Genomic DNA, 22046 nt, shown 5'->3' on the forward strand with positions numbered 1-22046 from the left:
ATATTAGTTATAAACATGTACATACTTACATTTGTTTTGGAGTATTCTGTTCTTTTACTTTTTAAATTTTTCATTATTCAATAATAGATTATATCTTTTATCAACCTGGATTTTATCAACGGTGTTCAATCCTGGTTTAACAAAGAGGATCTAAGTCAATATTAGCTATATGCTATTAGTTTCTTAAATTAACTATTTTAATAAATTATATGATATTTTATTTATGTAAGACTATTATAAGACTATTTTTACTAAACTGTTATTTATAACATCCATTTTTACTCTCGATATAATATAGAAAAGTATTTATATAATTCTAATAATAAATTGCATGTTGTTTTCATTAATCAATGTCCGTTTTATTGAAAGAATAAGTTTAAATGCCAAACCCGGATTTGTGCGATAGATTTTCAATATAGACCTATAAAATGATATTTAAAAATAAATATATTCCCATAAACAGTAAAGTTTTAAGATTGTTAACAGTTGGATCAATTGTACTCTATCTCATTTCTTAACGGACTGCATTATCAAACTGGTTGAAAGCAAAACTGCAAGGACACTTTTGGAAACTTTCAATAAGAATGTGATTTTGGTCCAATTATGATGATTCATTGTCTATCATTCATCCAATTATGTTGATTCGTTGTCAACCATTGGACAAATTATGATGATTCATTGTCTATCATTGGACAAATTATGACGATTCATTGTCTACCATTGGACAAATTATGATGATTCGTTGTCTATCATTGGACAAATTATGATGATTCATTGTCTATCATTGGACCAATTATGTTGATTCATTGTCTATCATTGGACAAATTATGTTGATTCGTTGTCCATCATTTGACCAGTTATGTTGATTCTTTGTCTATCATTGGGCTAATTATGTTGATTCATTGTCTATCACTGGACCAATTATATTGATTCATTGTCCATTATTGGACCAATTATGTTGATTCATTGTCTATCACTGGAACAATTATATTGGTCCATTGTCTATCATTGGAAAAGTTAAGTTGATTCGTTGTCCATTATTGGACCAATTATGTTGATTCATTGATTATCATTGGACAAATTATGTTGATTCGTTGTCTATCATTGGACAAATTATGTTGATTCATTGTCTATCATTGGACCAGTTATGTTGATTCATTGTCTATCATTGGACAAATTATGTTGATTCGTTGTCCATCATTTGACCAGTTATGTTGATTCTTTGTCTATCATTGGACTAATTATGTTGATTCATTGTCTATCATTGGACAAATTATGTTGATTCATTGTCCATTATTGGACCAATTATGTTGATTCATTGTCTATCACTGGACCAATTATATTGATTCATTGTCCATTATTGGACCAATTATGTTGGTTCATTGTCTATCAATGGAACAATTATATTGGTCCATTGTCTATCATTGGAAAAATTAAGTTGATTCGTTGTCCATTATTGGACCAATTATGTTTATTCATTGTCTATCATTGGACAAATTATGTTGATTCGTTGTCCATTATTGGACCAATTATGTTGATTCATTTTCTATCACTGGACCAATTATATTGATTCATTGTCTATCACTGGACCAGTTATGGTGATGCATTGTCTATCATTGGATCAGTTATGTTGATTTGTTGTCTATTACAGCCCGCATCTAATGAGTTCCTTAATCAGCACTAGGTTGTAATGACAAGACCGAAGTATATTCACCAATAATGAAAATTGCGAATCGAAACATTTCCCTCTCTCATACCTTCAGAAGCAACATGTGTCAGTCCATCTGTAATCCTTTTTGAGATTTCCATAGAAAGGTAATTAAAAACCCCCTGCTTACTGGACGTGTTCGTAAACCTCTCCAACAGAGTACATTACAATAATGTACACCAACACCAATCAATATTGTAGTTATCTTTGCATTATGTTGCAACTATTATAAGATAAGAAACACATCCATTTCAACGTTAAAAGAAACGATCACTGTTTTTTTGTGCTGACATCGACATAATTATGCAATCAAAATAATCTAGCAATATGATACTACCTGGTTTAGCAAATAATGGAAGAAAACTGTTAGCATTAGACTTGATACAAAACGAATATAAGTACTTTTTTACCTTTATGGAATTGCTTTTCCAAGTTGTATATGTAACACGATTTAAAATTTTAAAAAATATTTTTGCATCTAACAATATATAATTGTAATCAATTTTTGCCATAAATTTAATCTGTGCTCAGAATTACTTATTGATGTTTACCATAGTATGATACTTTGTTTCTGATAAGTATTAGTGCATACCTTGGAACGGAGTGACTAAAAATTGCGGATTTAACGAAACTGCTTTTATGTGGTAAATATGACATGCTATTCGTTTGGGTTGTTAGTAATAACCATGACTAAATATCCTGTTAATTGGTCAAAAGTATAACATCTTAAAACAATACAAGGGCTTTGGTTGTCATCCATTGTGACGACAATAGATCTATATATATAATATTTGATGAAGATCATACGATGCTACCTAAAAGATGCGATATCTGTAATAACAAAACGGGCAAAATGGTAATGGTTTATTTCTCATGAATTAAACTACAGGGTGGTAGAGTAACCACATGGAAGGGTGTTGCTGTTGTCCGCTAAATACCACATGTCGTCTTATAGTCACCTTACTTGCAGTGATGAGATGTATCGCCTAAGATACACTGAGCGAGTAATAGGACCAGGTCTTATGTTATTTGTTTAGGCTCGAATAAACAGAAACAAAAGAAAGGGTGGAAACAACAAGCTTTGAAAAATTTAATAAATAATTTATATCCCTGGAAAAAGCACAATAAAAAATGATAAAATAAGAACTTTGGTTTCTAGACTCAAATCCAAAAATAATTCAAGAATAATCCACGAATTAATTTTAGAAGTCCTAGTAATTAAATGTTCTAATGAAATCAATTCGAGTTCCGAAGAAATATCCAAAATGAAAGGCGATGACGTAAACTGCAGATTTATGGTGTTGTATCGCCTACATATTATTTTATTCCACAGTAAAAAATAATCCGGTATTTGAATTTCCGAATATAATTTAAATAAACATCTTTGTCCAAGAATTCTGTATGAGCACTCAGATGTATCCAGGAAAAAGAATTAATCTTTAAGAATCCATATAACTGGAATAAAAATTATAACTCCAATCTGCCAAAACAGACACATTCCAGTGTAAAGAAAAAAACCCAACTCCCAGATTTCTCTATAAACAAAGGTTATACAGTAACTTGAAACGCAAAACAGATTCCAAGATGAGGTTCAACAATCCAGAATTTTCGAGAAATATTTACGTCTAATAGTAAACATAAAAACTGCATTATTTTGACAAGTAAGGAAATTACAAATAACAAGATTTTACAACTTACAAACAGTTAAATTAAATCAAATATAAATTGAATCAAATACAGGAACACTTCCTCCATAAAGAAAAAGAAAGAGTTATATGACAAAACTTTCTTTCTACCATAGATTAATTATACATGAGGTTAAAAACTCTTTTAAATTACACACAGTGTACAAAAGAAATAATACATTGTTATACACGGGACTGTGCGTCTGATATTAAATTATCTTTCCCTTGATGTGCCTAGTGTCAATATCATATTCCTGTAACAACAAACGCCACCTTAGTAGTCTTTGATTTTTATTTTTTATCTAGCCGATTAAAATAAGGGAGTTCTGGTCACTGTACATAATAACCTAAGAAGAAGTTGAACTAATGTATAATTCAAAATGTTGCAATGTCAATATCAAAGACAAACATTCCTTCTCGATTGTTGAGTAATTTTGGTTGATGCTTAATTCATTTTTTAGAACAATAGCAAACTGAATGATCAACACCATTTTTATCTTCATGAATCAAAACTGAGCCAACCACAAAATCACTTGCATCAACAGACAATTTCAATGACTGGCTGAAATTTGGAGCTGTATGAACTGGCGCGCTATCAATTATGGCTTTTAACTTGTCAAAAGCCTCCTCACATTTTTCGGTCCAAAGAAGCTTCTTTTTTTTACTCTCTAAATTTGTCAGGGGTTCAGCAATTATAGACAAATAGGAACGAAATTCCCCATATTATCCAGCCATACCTAAATATCAGTTGCTTTTTATTTACAGTCACAGGGGATTCAGAGATAGTCTTGGCCTTAGCGTCTATAGGTTTAACTTGTCCATGACCCACAATATGTTCTAGGCAAGTAATTTATATGAGTTCTTTTTAACCTCATGTATAATTAGTATGTGGTAAAACGAAAGCTTTATGTATAAATCTTTCTTTTCTTTTATGTGGGAAGTGTTAATGTATATTTGATTTAATTATATCTGATTTAATATATATTTCAACTTAATTGTTTGACAGTTTTAAAAAAATATCTTTCATCACATACTATTGTAATGTTAATTCACCGGAGATGATACTTTTTCCAGAAAATAGTTTGACCTTGACTGTTCGTTTTATAGACACTATGTGTTGATATAGATCCTAGCCTTGATTCAAAATTAGTAGCAGCCACGTAATTAAGTTCGATTTGTACTTGAAATTGATTGGTTGTTGTCGAGGTCATGACGGGATTACGTGTTTAAGATGTAAAATGATTGATTTTCGTCAGGGCCACACTGGGTGTTCGTGATCTTTATCAACTACATAATTTCGACTAGGTTATGGAACATAATCACGTTACCCCCATTTTGCGTGTTAGAATACGTTATAACCTTTTTTTGGAGAGATATTTTCTGTGTTTGTTGAGCTGTTACAATGGAAGTTGTATGTTGTGCTGTTTGGAATTTTTTAAAATTACTTGGATTCAAGAGGATTAATTTTTCTTTTTACCTGGAAAATAATTGTGCTCCTATGGAATTGTTGAACATGGATAATTTTTTTTCATATAAAACTTTATTCAGATATCCAAAGCCGGAGTGGTATTTCTTGTTTCTGTAAGGAACTGTAGACTTCAACACTACAGATTAATGCATACGTCATCGTCTTCATCTTGCCTTCTTCGTCGGGACTCGCACTTGAAATCGTTCGAATATTTTGTTACTAGGACTTCAAAAATTTTATTCGTGGATTATTCTTAACCGTAAGTTCGTTTCTTTTTCATTTTTACAAAATGTTCCAGGGAAATAAATTATATATTTTTTCAAAGCTTTGTGCTTCCACTCTTTCTTGTGTTCCTGTTTATTCGAGCCTAAACAAGTAATATAAGAGAGGACATAACTTTGCAAGAGTGGGATGGTGTTCGGAAACAACATATGCAGTAAATGATCTATCTATGCCACGGACTAATAATATATTGAAAATTGTCGAAATTTAATTCAGATACGTTCTAAACCTACTTAAAAAGAAACTCTTCGCTCATTTGTGTAATTTGTTGAATCCATTAACGCAATGAAAGAACTTGCGGCAATATAACTGATTATTAATTAGTAAACACACTTTCATGGTACTATGACAGGCGTAGATGTCCTATCATACTGTAATAGTTTTCTCCGATTTGTATGTCTACACGTTTCTTGTGTATTATGTTGACTTAATTTTACAAATGATTGCTTGGATATTAATCACGCTCCTCCTACACATAAATATACAGATTACATATGTCTTTCTCAAAGGTATATGTTTTCGAGTCAAACACCAAGCAATACCTTGAAAGTATAATACAAGTTTAGCATTACAAATTTCCATAATGTATGTTTAAGAAGTTTCGATCTATGATGGTTACGGTAAACACAACGATAGGGGACAAGGGTAAACATACATATAAAGAGAATCAATAAAAGCGAAAAAATAACTCATGGTCATAACAAATATATAAAAAATCGTTTTATTTTAACAAAACGCTTACTTTTAAATACACTAGGTATGCAACGGTCTCTAAAATGCACTATACAAATATATTTACTAACACACAGGCTTACAAAATACTTTCCGCACTCATGTAACTATATTAGAATTTTCTGAATGTATCACATTTTGAGACAAAAATACGTAATTAATGAGATACATAACAGCAATATAATGACTAAAATACAAGTGATTGCTGTGAAAACAGAACAGTTGCGTTCGCTACTGAAGTTTGGTACGAATATAACTCTTTAGTGTTTATGTTACTAGAGAGTTGCTATGGCCACCAATAGGCCTTTGTAATACTATTGACTAAATGGTTTAGTACGGATGGTAAATATTACTTTGAACGGTAATCATTTAAAAAAATAGGGTGATTAATACTAGAAATGAAAACTTTCTTTTAAACATCTAAATTTCTGGAATCTGATCATGGGGCAAAACAACACTGTCGTAAAACTGTAAAATATTCATTAAAACATATAAAAATTCAATACTGAGACACTTGTGGCAACGTAGACATCGAGTAGGGAGATTCCTATTACATGTACCACAAGTTCAAAACGCCGTCACCATGGAAATGAAGATATGTACAAGAAAATGATCGAGTAATTGCTTACGCATCTGATCTGTTTCATCAAAACTTTTTTTTTTTAAAAAATGTATACTTGAGAATAAACTAGGCACTTATGATAGGGAAGAAATCATAAGCTTCTTAGTATATATATCAGTACCCTCCTCGTTCTTGAACATTTCAATTGACGCAGAACATATATCTTGACAGGAATAATTAATTTCGATTATCTCGCAGTTCAGTTTACTACATACATTCGCTTTACAAAACATTGTATTATCAAATAAAAACTTTTAAAATGTTTAAAAAGATTAATTGCAATTTTGTTTAAAGAAGCAGTGAACGGATTTCAATAGCAATCATTCCCAGCAAATACGTGTTACGTATTGTTGAAAGGAAAATTCCAATCGTATAAAAGCCAATCACAATAACTGAATTTTGTCTTTCATATGTTCAAAGTATAAAAGACCACTATCTCAGACTTTGAAAAGACATGTAACTTGCTTTGTAACAACAATGATGACAAATGAAGATTTAAAACAAAATTAATCGTTGTCAACGAGAGCCTAAAACGAACGTTAATGATTTTGAATTTTATCTACAAAGTCATATCGATGCAAACATCGTTGAACTAAAAGATATGATAGTGGTATTATCTCGGGCAGGCCTCGGGTGGCCCTCGATTTCTAATCCAGGACTATCATTGTTTAAAAACTGTGTCAAATGAAGGGCCCTCTGTTGGTGCAGAAATGTGGCCCTGGGGGATGATCCTATTCAGATCCTAAAAAGACTTCTTCAATATCATAACCGTGTTTATAATATGAAGATATATGTCCCATAAAAACTGACATGAAATTAACATATAGCAAATACAAACTAATTACTAGTTCAATATAAATGTAACAGGTACTACTGGACACTTCAGTAGATAACTACATGTGAAAATACTTTTAAAATGCCATTTGCTTATCGATTTTATATATAAGGTACTGAGTATTTCTAAATGTGTGAAAATATGTATGTCGATACCTAAGGATAAATACTGTATTACATCAAAGACCTAGATCTATAAGTGAATTTCCTAACTGAAAGAAATAATATTCTGTTTCGTGTATGTAAAAATTAGATAAGTGATTTCTTTAATTGCGGGTGCTTCAGAAAACAAAAGGACAAAATGTAAAACAAACTTTTATATCGCAAACAACGCCTGAATAGGTACAAATAATTTATGTTATGAAATAAAATTGTACAACACAGATTTTCTAATATAGTGAATGAACAAAGCTGAAAACATATACATCAGCACACGATTCATGAACTAAAATACAATTCCAGAGCAAACAAGTTGGCAAACCAATTTATCCTGATAAGATTGGTATACAGTATATAGTATTTCATTTGAAATATAATTAGCGAATCAAATTCCTCAAATGGAAATTAATTAACTGTTAAATCGAAATCGTTACATTTGACCAATTTTAAATTATCTCAGTTTCATTCAAAATGTTTTTGAAATAAGCGGTTTTGGAACAAAGAAAACCATTTTTGAGAAAGAAACTTCGACATTTAATAAAATTATTTTCAATGTAAAAACAACTGCTATAAAATTTATCGGACATTATTATTTTGTACTTTTACTTAAGTCAATAGATTACATACATAGATATCAAACTAGTATCATAGTATCATTTCAATATATATATATATATATATATATATATATATATATATATATATATATATATATATATATATATATATATATATTTGTAAGGTGGTAGACAGTATAGGCCGATAAAGCCATCATTATGTTAAAAGTGCAATTAAAACCAACAAAAGGAAACGAAAACATCTTATTTGCTAATGTTAATTATTTCCAATTCGCGTCATGAATGATAGTAGTAGACTAAGATCGAAAGTAATGGTCGTCATGTTCCATTCACATATAAACGCTTCAGGCTTTTCTAACTCTTCCAATGAAGGATCGTAAAGTATCAATATATATATATATATATATATATATATATATATATATATATATATATATATATATATATATATATGTGTGTGTGTGTGTGTGTTTTTTCCCAGTTATGCAATTGATGTGCCACTAAAGATAAATTACTCAAAAAACTACATTGTTACCGTACACATAAAAACGATACAGTTGGTGATTCGTGGTATTGAGATATTTTCCATCATCTAAGTACAGAGTTATATATATATATATATATATATATATATATATATATATATATATATATATATATATATATATATATATATATATATATATATATATATATATATATACACACATATATATATATATATATATATATATATATATATATATATATATATATATATATATATATATATATATATATATATATATATATATATATATATATATAGTGTCAGGAAACGGTTTCTAACGTTATCCTCTCCTCTAGATTGACAAGTTTCTACATGTTGCTTAGTTTTTCTTCTTACGGTCAACGTTAATATCATGTATTTAGGCTGATACAAGATGTTCATGCTATGATCAGTATTCGGGTTAGTATCAAGTGTTCAGGTCAATATTGGGTATTCAGGTCAATATTGGGTATTCAGGTCAATATTAGATATTCAGGTCAATATTAGATATTCAGGTTAATATCAGTCATTCATAAATATCTTCACTTAGCTATCTTGTAAAAGCAACTATGTCGATGCTCATAAAATACTATGTCATCTGGATACAATATCTGTCTTTATGCCCATAAAAAATCTGTACGTCATTTGGATAAAATGTCTGTCATTATGCCCATAAACCAGTACGTCATTTGGATAAAATGTCTGTCTTTATGCCCATAAAAACTGTACTTCATTTTGGATAAAAGGTATGCGTATTTCCTCATAAAAATTGTATTTCATTTACAAAAGCAATTATGTGTCGATGTCGACATAAACAGCACGTGATTTGTATTATATATATATATATATATATATATATATATATGTCTATGCCATATGAAAAGCTAGTTTGTGATTTGCGTAAAATGTCTGTGCCGATGCCTATAAAATTTACGGGATTTTTTTGTGGATAAAAGGTCTGTGTAGATGTCCACCAAAATTTATTTGATTTGGATAAAATATGGGTGAATACCGAACAAGAAGCTGTACGCTATTTGAACAAAAGCTCTTTGTCGATACCCAATAAAAAGCTGTACGTGATTTTAACAAAATGTCTGCGTCGATGCCCATAAAAACTGTACGTGAAATGGATATATTGCAGATTTTAGATTATTGTCCTAAAGACTATATCGACATGATCATTATCATCGCCATAATGAAGAAAATGAATTATGTGTCTAAAGAAAATATTTTGTTTCTGCAAAGATTTGACTTAGTAACAGCTGGAAAGGAGCCAGTACTGATTGTTTAAATTGATGTGTCCATTATGAAGGAAACATCAGTTAGTTCAATACCGTTACCGATGTTTTACAGACATGAAAATGAAACAGAACATTGGAAAATATATTTACAATGTGCTTCAGTAGAATAATATTTTAAATAAAGTGTCAATCGATTTAAATGATATACGTCATTTTTCTATAAGAATAGAAATTTGTGATTATGGGGTCGTTTGTATCTACAGTAAATGAAACTAGTTGATGACTGGTTCATTTGTATCTACAGAAAAAGATATATATATATATATATATATATATATATATATATATATATATATATATATATATATATATATATATATATATATATATATATATATATATATATATATGTGTGTGTGTGTGTGTGTGTGTGTGTGTGATATCTACACTAAAAGATCGTGAGAGTATGAGATAGATCATAGTCCTTTTTCCATAAGTCCATATTACTACTGTCCTGTTAGAGGACCATAATGACACCATAATGAAACCATAATGAAACCATCCTCATGCTGAATGATTGATTATAATGATGGGTGATATATCAACACGCAATGCGGAATTTATTGAATATTGCTCACAACACTTCACTACAGGTCTCCTTGTATCATACTATGGACACTTTCTGTAATCTTGGAGTTTTAACTGGACGGGGATGCTTATTGTCTATATGTTCCTGAGAATGATGATTAGGTCTATTGTCAGCTTCATCTGAAGAAGGCTGTGGTAATATCTGGTCAGTGTGGTCAAGCTTCTGATCGACACTGAGTAACCTGTCTGTTGTATTGCTACCTGAAGTATTTGCCGCAACGTAGCGTACCTCCACATGATCGTGATCAGGAGAATGTCTGTCTCTTGTCCGAAACTTTCTCCTATGGTAAACACCACATATGAGTAAGACCACACAGAAAAACACCGATATCGATGTCCCAATAGCAATATGAAGAACCTGTGCTCCAGCTTGTTTCGGACCTGTTAAATATATATATAGTTTAAATGTGGAATAAAAACACATCACAGAATGAAATAAATGTATATTCAAATTCATATGTCTAAGATCTATAAGGTATCTAGAGGTCCATTCTAATAGGAAAAATTGAGTTTAGTTAAATTAAAACAGAAATATTAAATTTAAAGCATGACAGAAGAAATCAATAAATTTAAAATACCATATATGAGATGATTTTAATTACCTTGATACCCGAGGAAGAAAAAACTTGAAAATCGTACACAGATGTTAAGGAACTCAAAAATGTCTTTATTTATTTAAATGTCAGATTCAACCACACGTTAGAACTGTTTCATTCAATTAAGCCGTCTCTTTAATTTTCATAATTTATGTTCTTTTCTTGAAATACTGTAAAATCATTTTTATTTTCCACCAATGATTTCAAACAATTAACCTCTAAAAAATTTCAAAATAAAGGTTGGATTGCTAATGACCTTTTAAAGTAAAACCTAGTAATCAGCATTTAAAGTCCACAATGATAAGACATTTAAACTTTCGATATTTAAAGAGTGCAGGAAAATAACAGCATTCAACAAAATTTCAAACTTTTCAAATGAACAGCATTTTACATGGGTTGAATTTTCTGATTTGGCAAAAGAAAAATGAGAAATTAGTGAATACATAATGATTTGAGATGAGATAAATGGTTATGGTTGAGTTAACGCCATGCAAAGATTATTGAATTCATTGGCTCGTTACAGTTATGCATGTGCGCCTAGTTAGCTGATATTTTCATGCACATGCTTCACACTACACATGCTGTATATGATTTTATAACGAGTCAAGTTTTATTTTTCTTATACGTAATACTACCAGAACCGCGAACAGGATTTGTGGGCTCTATAACGAATTCTTCAATAGTCCCCTATGAATTACAGAAAAAAATTATTCGGCGGTGGGCACCCCCACTGTTGTGGGATTGCGGAATTTTGTCCCAGTTGTCCTACTATGCATACTGCCGTAACAAATTCCTTGTGTCTGCATGTGTGTGTATTAGTCTCATATCAACGTAATTTAATAGTCCTAAATTAGTGCTTTTCTCTTTTCGCACGTATTCATGTATTCATATCTACACGAAGTTAACTTCATGACTCATAGCGTTCAATAACAAAGATCCAATCAACATGATATATCTACTGTGGCTTTAGGTCTGAAGCATGATGGCTCGTTTTTGTAAGCATATACGGTAAGGTTACGCATTGTCTTTCTTCATGTATTACAATATAGAAGTAGAACATTTAAAAAACCCAAAACTGACAACAGTAGTATTTAGAAATAAAAAAGTATACTTTTTCTTACCAAGGATATCAACACGTTTATTAACACAAAAATATATACAAATATACAAATCCTCATGTATTATCGTCGACCGTATATTACAACATATGTGTTTAGTGTGGTCTTTGCTGTATATATTTTTCAATATGTCAAGCAACTTCTTCTGAAATTGTCCTTTTGTGTTTGCTCTTTTGTTTGCAAATATCAAGTTTTCAGTTATATCCTAAAATTGTGTTTACTTTCTGTACTTCTAGAAAACAATTTTCACTGCAGTTTGACCCATTTCTACTGTCAGAAACATTGTACATTAGTAGATTATGCGTTGTATTAAAAATGGTAAGGACTTTATTTATGTCGAAAGAAATTCTAACCAAAGATTTACGTTCCTTTTAATTATTTTCCTTCAAAATATTTTTCATTTACACATTTACTTTTGTTATAGTGAAGTAGATTTTGTTCTCTTGATTAAAAGCAAATAGATAAAACTATCTTACACACATCATGGGAAATGTGACAAAGACAGTACATAAAAGTAAAAATTCTGTAAGGTTTAAACAAAAGCATTTTCAAATATAATAACAATTAGGACAATTCCAATATGGGCAAACTAATTGATCCCAAAAGCATGGTGGTGTCACGTAAATAAAAAGTAAAGAAAACCTGAAAGCGACATTCAGTACAAAAACAAGGGTAACATATAAAGACAATAAACGGCCTAGATCTTAGAATTTGATTGATGACAGCATTGTACCCCCCAAATTATCAGTCCATATATGCACATGTAAGGAGATAAATTAGGCACAAAAAGAGTTAAGGCTGCGTTCCATTTCTGTTAAAATGTGGTTGAAGTTAGTGCTCATGGACTGAAACGCAAAACCACAAATACATAGCAACAGTTATCTTAATATAGTCGTTTTAAAAGTTGAGTTTCATTTACGTACCCAGTGAAATATTTGCATCAGAGCCTGTTTATAAAATGAAAATAACGTGTCAATTTATTAATTAACCTACGAAGGTACTGATCCAATTCTTAGGTACATTCACACAGATTAGAGTGCAATGAACTTCGAAAATTAGTTTCATGTTTATTTATGAAAATTTTCAGCCAATCCAAAAGTGGATGAGCTATCTGGAAGACAATCGAACTAAATATGAAAGAATAACAACACCTGCTAATTAATCGTTACAGACAAGGAATTATAAGTTTCAAATAAAATTCATTATTTCTAAATGCTATATCTGAATGTGTTGGGATAAGTCAATTAATACGAAACGGACTGATATATTTATTCCTCCTCATATTTTGATGTCTAAAACGTAATGACACTTTTTTATCTCCCAAACCTCCGCATTGTGGTAGATGACCTTTTGACCTGCGCATTCGTGTCCCGGAGAAGAGTTACTTGTTATACGCTCAAATCCCTGCACTCATCGCTTACTCACATCACTTGTAACTATTTGGGCTGATGGAAGAGAGGTTCATCTACATCTCCATGGTGGTAGAGTTTTCGGAAAAGTCGTCACTAAAGGAAATAGCCGGCGGTACCTTTTCGCGTTTGTTTTGCAAGTTATCGTTGTATATACATATTGGCGTTTATGTGGAAATATTTGACTGGATTTTTGATGAACTATTCCGTACGATTGAATTATATGGATTAGTACCAAAGTTTATTTTTTAGATGTTTAAGATTTACTATTTACGTAATTTATTGAATACATAATACACTAGATACAAAACAGTATCTCTTTCTAAATATCATATAATGATATAGATACTAAACTAGATAAACAGCTATATCTCTTTCTATACTTAATATAATGATATGAACATAACGTTAACTACACACTTGCAAAGCCCAAACTTTTGCAAGCGTTTAGTGCTTAAATGACAAGAAAAATGTTATCTCTACATTTGTCCCAATTTACGCTGAATGTAAACGATGGTGCCTGCAGGGTTGGATAGCGCGCAGTCGGATGCAAATAACTATATTATCCGTGAAAACAATCGAAATTTGCAGTTGCCTGTAATAGGCAGCAAATGAAAATACATGGATATTGTACCACATGTGTACAATACAATACATGGATTTTGTACCACGTGTGTACAGTATATAATCATCATGCAGAGTTCCCTAAATTGCAGTGAAAATAACATAAAGGTCGTGTGTACTATACTGGCAAATGTTGGACCTAGCTACTGTCAAGGCTGAATGTACTGAATAGCCACCCTGTTCATTTATTTCCTGGAGACAATGCGCATACGTCAAGAGTTTACAATAGTTATAAATCTATACATCCTTTTTCAGTCTGGATTAGTATATTTTCCATTTCCTAAATACCATATCATTACAGTTGTAAAATTAAATAAAATTACATGACTTTTTTAACCTATTAATAGCTAATATGTTCTTCATCAAACTTTCTATTATTTAAGAAAAACCAGAAAATACGTAAATAATCCGATTAAGCCTACTACATTTTAGTAATAATGTTAGGGGGAAATAACTTATACAATTCAATTTAATCAAGCTTGATCTCACGTCCCCACATGCATAACCATCTACATAATATATCTTAGTGAAAACCCCATCTCGATATAACACGATATTCGAGATGGCCTTTTTATTATTATTATTATTATTATTATTATTATTATCATTATTATTATTTATCTTGTGCTGTACATTCTCAAGCATTTAACAGCAACATCACCAGCAAGGTGCAGAGCCTACAGTCCACCAGGGAACTTTGTCAGTGGGCAGTTATTCACAATGTGTGACGAGGCCCGCAGAGCTCCACAGCTGTAGGAAGAGTCAGTGGCCTGGCCCCATCGTACAAGGTTGACTGCAAAACGCATCTGTCCTGTCCGGAAACAGTTCAGCGTGGTCCACAAATGTCGTGGAATGTTGAAGCTATGAAGGCAAACAGATGGCTCAGTCACGATGGAGTGGTTTACAACATCCGTTGAAGACCATTCATCACTCCGTGCCGAAATAGCTGTAATATCCTCCGGCAACGGACCTAGCCAGATGTGGAGTACATGTTTATCACTGGCATAGACCAAAGTCAGCAATTTTGTAGTTGCCACCTGGCGACGGAGATGTGGAGGAGGAATGTTATTGAGATTGTCGTTTTGGGGTCTTTGGAAGTCTGAGAGGAAGAATTTTCATATACAACCAAGAAGACATCAAACTAAAACTGTATCAGAATTTCTAGTCTCCCAAAGTGGTTGTTAAAACGGCATCTCGGGTTACAAGTTAAACTAGTTTTGGAAATATTGTAGCTGCAAACCCACGAAGTACCATCCTTGACCTGAGTGAAAACTTTAATTCAATTTTCAAATCTAGACTAATTACTCTGCCGTAAACGAGGAATGCGATGAGTTAAAATATTTAGTTCCCCAGAAACTGTCTACCTGTGTAAGCAAAGCTTTGTCTCACGAACAAATCAAATTATTAACAATCTTTTCAAATTTTTGAGAAGCTGAAACTTGAAGAAATTGAACAGAATATAGTCAGTCGTGTATGTTTTGAATATATGAGAACAAAATCGAAAAATATAAAACTAAACATCCGTCGCTAAATGGAATATTCCTTGTAAGGTAATCTATAAGTGTGAGATAGAAACGTTTAATGAAGCGCAACTAATTACAAGTCACATTCCAATTAATTGCTAATTAATCTAGTTCCAATTCACACTGCCATTAAATGCAAGTTAATAAGTAAAATGCATGGATCTCAGTGATAAGTCTTAGCATAACCTGAATGGTTAAAAAGCCTGATTTCCATTGCAGACTGCAGATCTAATACAAATTAGGAAACAATTTAAACAACGGCTAACCAGGGATCAGACAAAGGATTAGTTGACAACAGTCTTATCGTATGTGACATACCAATCTTGTAAGAATATTGCTGTCATGGAGCCTGATATAACCAACCTTAAGACAGGGATCGTTTGTTCAAAATAATTGTAAATTGAAAACCCAATGCGAATACAAATTAGACCTTTCTAATCCGTTACAGTTAAAGACAACGTAAGTTTGACAACATCTCATCGCAGATCATTTTTTGGCAACATTTCTATCAACTTACAGACTCCAGTTGGCACACAAGACAACAAACGAAAACAATGAAGATTTACGACTATAACAGAAGAAAATGGCGGTACCCAAGTTGGGTGATCTAATACCCCAAATTTATACATTCTAGAAATAGTATATAGTATGTGTGACCGCAATCAATGTTCTTAATCAAGCAACAAATACTCGTTTCTCTCTCCACTTTTTATTTAAATCAAACTCGTCGACACTTTCATTGGCATATTCTGAATTGGCGCAGGTCGTCATTTGTTTTCAAGCTACATTGGCTACTGGCGTAAATGTAACTGATTCACATAGTCTTCACATATTCCTTACATCTGGTATTCAACTGGTCAGTCAGAATTCGAGAAAATGTTCACAAGGGATTCTTCCAGATCTTGCCAATGCACGACTAATAGGTTTAGAGTCAAACGATTTGATTGTAGTCGCATAGTTTTATAATAAGACAAGAGCGATGGATCACACAAACCATAAAGGCCCATTAGATTGGTCTGATTTTACTATATGTACAAAACTAAGCAATACTGATGTGATAGGTAAAGTATTGTTAGTTGACAGAAGAAGAATACGTAATCATAATTGATGAACGTTTTCAGATCCGTCCAATCTTCCATGGTTCCAATAATGATACACTTGGAATAAAAACGACATGATTAATGTGCTTTGCAATTAATACGTGTCTGCACTGAGTTTAAATCCCCTAATACTATCCATCTAGTTCGATATATTACCAGTCCGATACAGCTAATTGGTAGCGTTTATACAGGGTGTTTCTAAATCGTGCACTGGATGTTAGCAATTAAAAGCACCGCATTCTCACTGAATTGGCTTTTCGTACACAATAAACGTCTTACCTCCACCATGGTCAAATTACGACACGAAATAATTTACTACCATTAGAGACAAGAGTGGAAACAGCAAAACAAACAACACGACAGGGGTGACTACTCCCACCCCACCTGATAAAGAAAGAGAAGATGCGAAGATAAAAGAAAATACTTGTTATGGAAATTACATACACTGCTTCTATTAGAAACAACTGACTTCATACATGTAACTGTTCTGGGAGCAAGCTTAACAAAATTCAAGCCAATATCTATTTGCACCGAAAGTCTAATTACTACAGATTCTCCTAGTTTCTAAATGACATACAAAAATCAACACTTTGTATAAACTATTCGATCATAGTTATTAGTAAATTTTGCAGGAGAAATCACAAAAAGTATTAAGCAAAATACTGTGAAAAATGTTTGCACCAGAAAGCTTGGCTACTACTCAAAGAACTGCGTCCTAACTTACGATGATGCAAATAAAAACAATGTCAAAGACAAATGTGAGATTTGTTAGTAAATAATGATATTAATGTGTCTACAACGCTCTCTCCCATCTCTTCCTTCCACTCATAACAAAGTTTGGTAGGAGGGGAATGATTTTAGGATTCGTTTTGGAAAATAAAATATCAAAATATGTGAGCTGAGTACAATAGGGTAACAATTTTATTAGCATATTTATTTCATCCGCACATTCCAGTCTGTCATGTGCTTATTACGATATACAGTGACATAGATCAGAAAAAGAAGTGTTGTGTATGAAATGTGTGACATATGAGACGCGTTTTATATGAGATGTTTAAGATGTGCCTATATGATGTGCTCTTTGTGAGATGTATCTTAGATGAGATGTGTGAGATGTGTATATACGAAGTGTTCTATGAGATTTGTCTTATATGAGATGTTTGAGATGTGTCTATATATGAGATGTGTTCTGTATGAGATGTGTCGTATACGAGATGTAATAGATGTGTCTATATGATTTGTTCTAAATGAGATGTCTTAAATGAGATGTGTGAGCTATGTTTATATGATGTGTTCTGTATTAAATGTATCCTGTATCAAATGGTCGTATAGCAGCTGATGCATTCTTTATGTGTCCTACGTAAGATGAGTTCTCTATATGTGCTGTATATGAAATGTGTCCACATTTAATGTCTCGAATATCAGATACAATTCTATGTGAGATGTATTATATACATCCTACATAAGCATTTCATGTTAAAGACGAACGTGTTTAATACCACCCATTTAAAGCGACCTCCTGCTTAATAGATCACATAAGCTGAATCTCTACTTTGTATCATTGCTGTTGGACTCACATTAAATAACGACCGGTCTTCAGAGACCAGATTTTGGATTTTTTTTAAGGGTCTCGTTAGACGATTCCACTGTACAACTAGAGTTTTATTTCAGGGCTATTCAAAGTTGTGTCGATACATGCACAACTACCTGACGCAGATACAATAAACAATTTTGTTAACAAGTCATGGTATAGTTGACTGAAATCATTATATACTTACATATTTCATCAGAATCGTCAATCTTCGTACCAAATCCACAATTAGGTAAACCGTTACACCTAAGGTCTGAAGATATACAGTACCCACTTGTCTGGCATTTGAATCCATAACACGTTCCTTCAAAATATTGGAATTTAATTAAAGTAACAAAAAAGTGATGCACGTGCGTCTGCAACTATTACTAAAACTCCGATGAAAATGCTTATACTACTTACACAAAATCTATGCCAGGAAGAAAATCATTCAAAACTGGATTAAATCATTTCGCTATGTGACATATTGGCTCTTGCACCTTTTAAGTTTGGTTATATCTGCCCTTTTTAATCAATGAACGTAATAAAGGTCATCATCATGCATTTAATAAAAGTCAAAGTTCAAAGACATAAGCAATGTGATAACCGATCTGTTCCAATGTTCAAACATCTATGGGAGACATCAGCAGTGTTATATATTTAGAGTGTGTACACAAGGCATATGGCGACACAGGATCGACCTTGCTTTCTCTATGAAGAAACAATGCAAGCTAAAGCTGAGGCATCTATTTTTGTGAGTTGTGGGTGCAGTCATTGACCTGCGATTATTGCAAGACGCGAAAACTCGAGTTAGTACTGAGCTGCCATTTTCAATGTAGTCAGTACTGCTTATTAGAGGTCAACCATTATATTCCAACACTCAAAGGCGCGTAGGGATTTGTCAAGAATACTTTGAAGATGATCTGTAGGGATTTGTCAAGAATGAAGATGATCAGTTGGAATTTGTCAAGAATGAAGATGATCTGTAGGGATTTGTCAAAAATAGTTTGAAGATGATCTGTAGGGATTTGTCAAGAATGAAAATAATTTGTAGTGACTTGTCCAGCATGAAGATGATCTATCGGAATTTGTCAAGAATGAAGATGAACTGTAGGGATCTGTCAAGAATGCTTTGAAGTTGATCTGTGGGGATTTGTCAAGAATGAAGATGTTATATAGGGATGTGTCAAGAATGATAAGGACCTGTAGGGATTTTTCAGGAATGTTTTGAAGATTATCTGTAGGGATTTGTCAAGAAAGAAAATGATCTGTAGCGATTTATGCTCTGAAGATAGTCTGAAGGGATTTGTCAAGAATGAAGATGGTCTGTATGGATTTGTCAAGAATGCTCTGAAGATGAGCTATAAGTACTTGTCAGTAATAAAGATGATCTGTAGGGCTTTGTCAAGAATGAAGAGGTTATGAAAGGATTTGTCAAGAATGAAGATGATCTGTAGGGCTTTGTCAAGAATCAAGATGATCTGTAGGGATTTGTCAAGAATGAAAAGAATCTGTAGGAATTTGTCAAGAATGTACTGAAGATGATCTGTATGGAATTGTGAAGAATGAAGATGATCTGTATGGATTAGTGAAGAATGAAGATGATCTGTAGGGATTTGTCAAGAATGAAGATAATCTGTAGGAATTTGGCAAGAATGAAAATGATCTGTAGGGATTTGGCAAGAATGTTCGGAAGATGATCTGTAGGGATTTATGCCCTGAAGGTGATCGGTAGGGATTTGTCAAAAGTGAAGATGGTCTGTAGGGATTTGTCAAGAATGCTCTGAAGATGAGCTGTGAAGCATTTGTCAAGAATGAAGATGATCTGTAGGGCTTTGTCAAGAATGAAGATGATCTGTAGGGATTTGTCAAGAATGAAGATGATCTATGTGAATTTGTCAAGAATGAAGACGATCTATAGGGATTTGTCATGAATGAAGATGATCTGTGGGGATTTTGTCAAGAATGAAGATGATCTATGTGAATTTGTCAAGAATGAAGATGATCTGTAGGGATTTGTCAAGAATAATCTGAAGATAATTTGTAGGGCGTCAAGACTGAGACCATTTTTTTTTCCTATACCGAAATTGCCATCGAACAGGAGTGATCTAAAAAGCTACAAAGCGAGGAATAGAACAGCAGAAATCTTCGTCACAAGTAGATTTGATGGCCTCTTATTCTAGTACGCTTCAACATAGATTTGACATCACGAATGTTGCAACGTTGATATGATGACCTGTTTACTGAACATAAAATTACATCAGGTCTATTGCAAGACCTTGTTAATATGCTGCCAGATTGATCTTCCGTATTACGCTAACTGCCTTCTTGACTTAAAGGATTGTCGAGTGTTCGACTGATCGATTTAGCTTGTGTAATGACGCGTATTTCGCGGATCAACCTATCTCGTCTACTAACGCGTGTTCGGCTGATCAATCTAGTTTGCATATTGACGCGTGTTCGGCTGACTAATCTAGCTTGTGTACTGTTGCGTGTCAGTCGGATCAGTCTGGCTTGTGTACTCATTAGCAGCGGGTAGATAAATCAGACTTGTCGAATAACAAGTGTTCGGCTGAGCAATCTGGCTTGAAGGTAAAAAAGAAATAGAAGTGAATATTTACACCAAGTTACATAAAGCTATCATGCCCAAAAGATAAGATAAACTGGGTACATAATAGGTTGACGACAGCGACGACGTTTCCCAGATTGCTAACGCATAAAGCTATATTCCTCCTTATTGAGGTTAGTTACCGATATGCCGTCATCTCTAGGCTGCAATTTTTATTTTAAGATGATACAACATAAACAAAAGAAGCTGGGTATTTTTCAATTCAGGATATCATGAAGATGAGTCCATGGTCCTTGCGTTCGAGCATGTGCAGTTCCATATACGTAATATGTTAGCAGTGTTGTGTATTCTACAAATGAGTTAAGTTATATCAGCTATATAATATACAACATGGCCTGGATTTCACCACCAGAACATAAAACCAAATTTAAATTTATAATCCAGCGATCTGATTGGTTGACATTTCAGTCAAATTTAAAATTGAACAATCAAATGCGTTTTGTATAGACTTAACTTTGGATTTTTGTTTGTGAAATTGGATCAAGATTCGGATTTGGTTTGGACTTAAACTTCAGTCTTGATTCCTATAATCTTAGTGGTTGACATTTAAGTGTGATATAAAAACTTAAGTTGAAGCTTAACTTAACTGCATTAGAGAAATCGGGTCTTGTTCATGCTGATCCATCTAAGTAAACCTCTTAGTCAATATATTCTTTGTAGGGCAAAAATACAGAAAACCTTTAAGTCTCTTAAAACATTCATTTAGGTTTTGCTCGCAGACAGTGTTTTGTCATATTTGCATTGGTTTATACAAGTTAGCCTATGTCTTACCCGAGGCATGAGTAACGCGGTGATTATGGGTTGTGACTAAAAGCACCGCAGGCCTAAAATGTTCTATTTTGCGTTTTGCGTTTAAAGTGCTTCTCGTTCAACTTATCTATGCAACCTATATAAGTCAAAATGACCGCAAAATATTTTATATTCTCCAAAACGTGAATTTCTTACTTATAAGAAAGAAAGTACGAAACTTTAATCATAATAGTGGTAGATA

The 22046-nt window shown here is 32.5% G+C and overlaps 1 protein-coding gene across 4 annotated transcripts in view; it reads right to left on the bottom strand.

Moving 5' to 3' along the window:
• Positions 1-8861: 8861 nt before the first annotated feature.
• Positions 8862-22046, bottom strand: part of LOC149792282 (cubilin-like) — a 273994-nt gene continuing 260809 nt past the window's right edge. Inside the window, exons 15-18 of one of the 4 annotated variants that reach the window (XM_089970839.1) lie at positions 18635-18751; positions 17136-17240; positions 13124-13147; positions 10766-10867 (exon numbers count right to left, since the gene is read on the bottom strand). In XM_089970839.1, coding sequence (XP_089826965.1) covers positions 17152-17240; positions 18635-18751 — 206 coding nt within the window. In that variant the 3' untranslated portion in view covers positions 10766-10867; positions 13124-13147; positions 17136-17151. Of the gene's footprint in view, positions 10868-13123; positions 13148-17135; positions 17241-18634; positions 18752-22046 lie in introns of all 4 variants that reach the window. The other 3 variants (XM_089970836.1, XM_089970838.1, XM_089970837.1) reach the window with 3 other exon arrangements.

The sequence above is a fragment of the Sinohyriopsis cumingii genome, chromosome 9, assembly GCF_028554795.1.
Source record: "Sinohyriopsis cumingii isolate HCF-2022 chromosome 9, ASM2855479v2, whole genome shotgun sequence".
In the NCBI taxonomy this organism is placed as follows: domain Eukaryota; kingdom Metazoa; phylum Mollusca; class Bivalvia; order Unionida; family Unionidae; genus Sinohyriopsis; species Sinohyriopsis cumingii.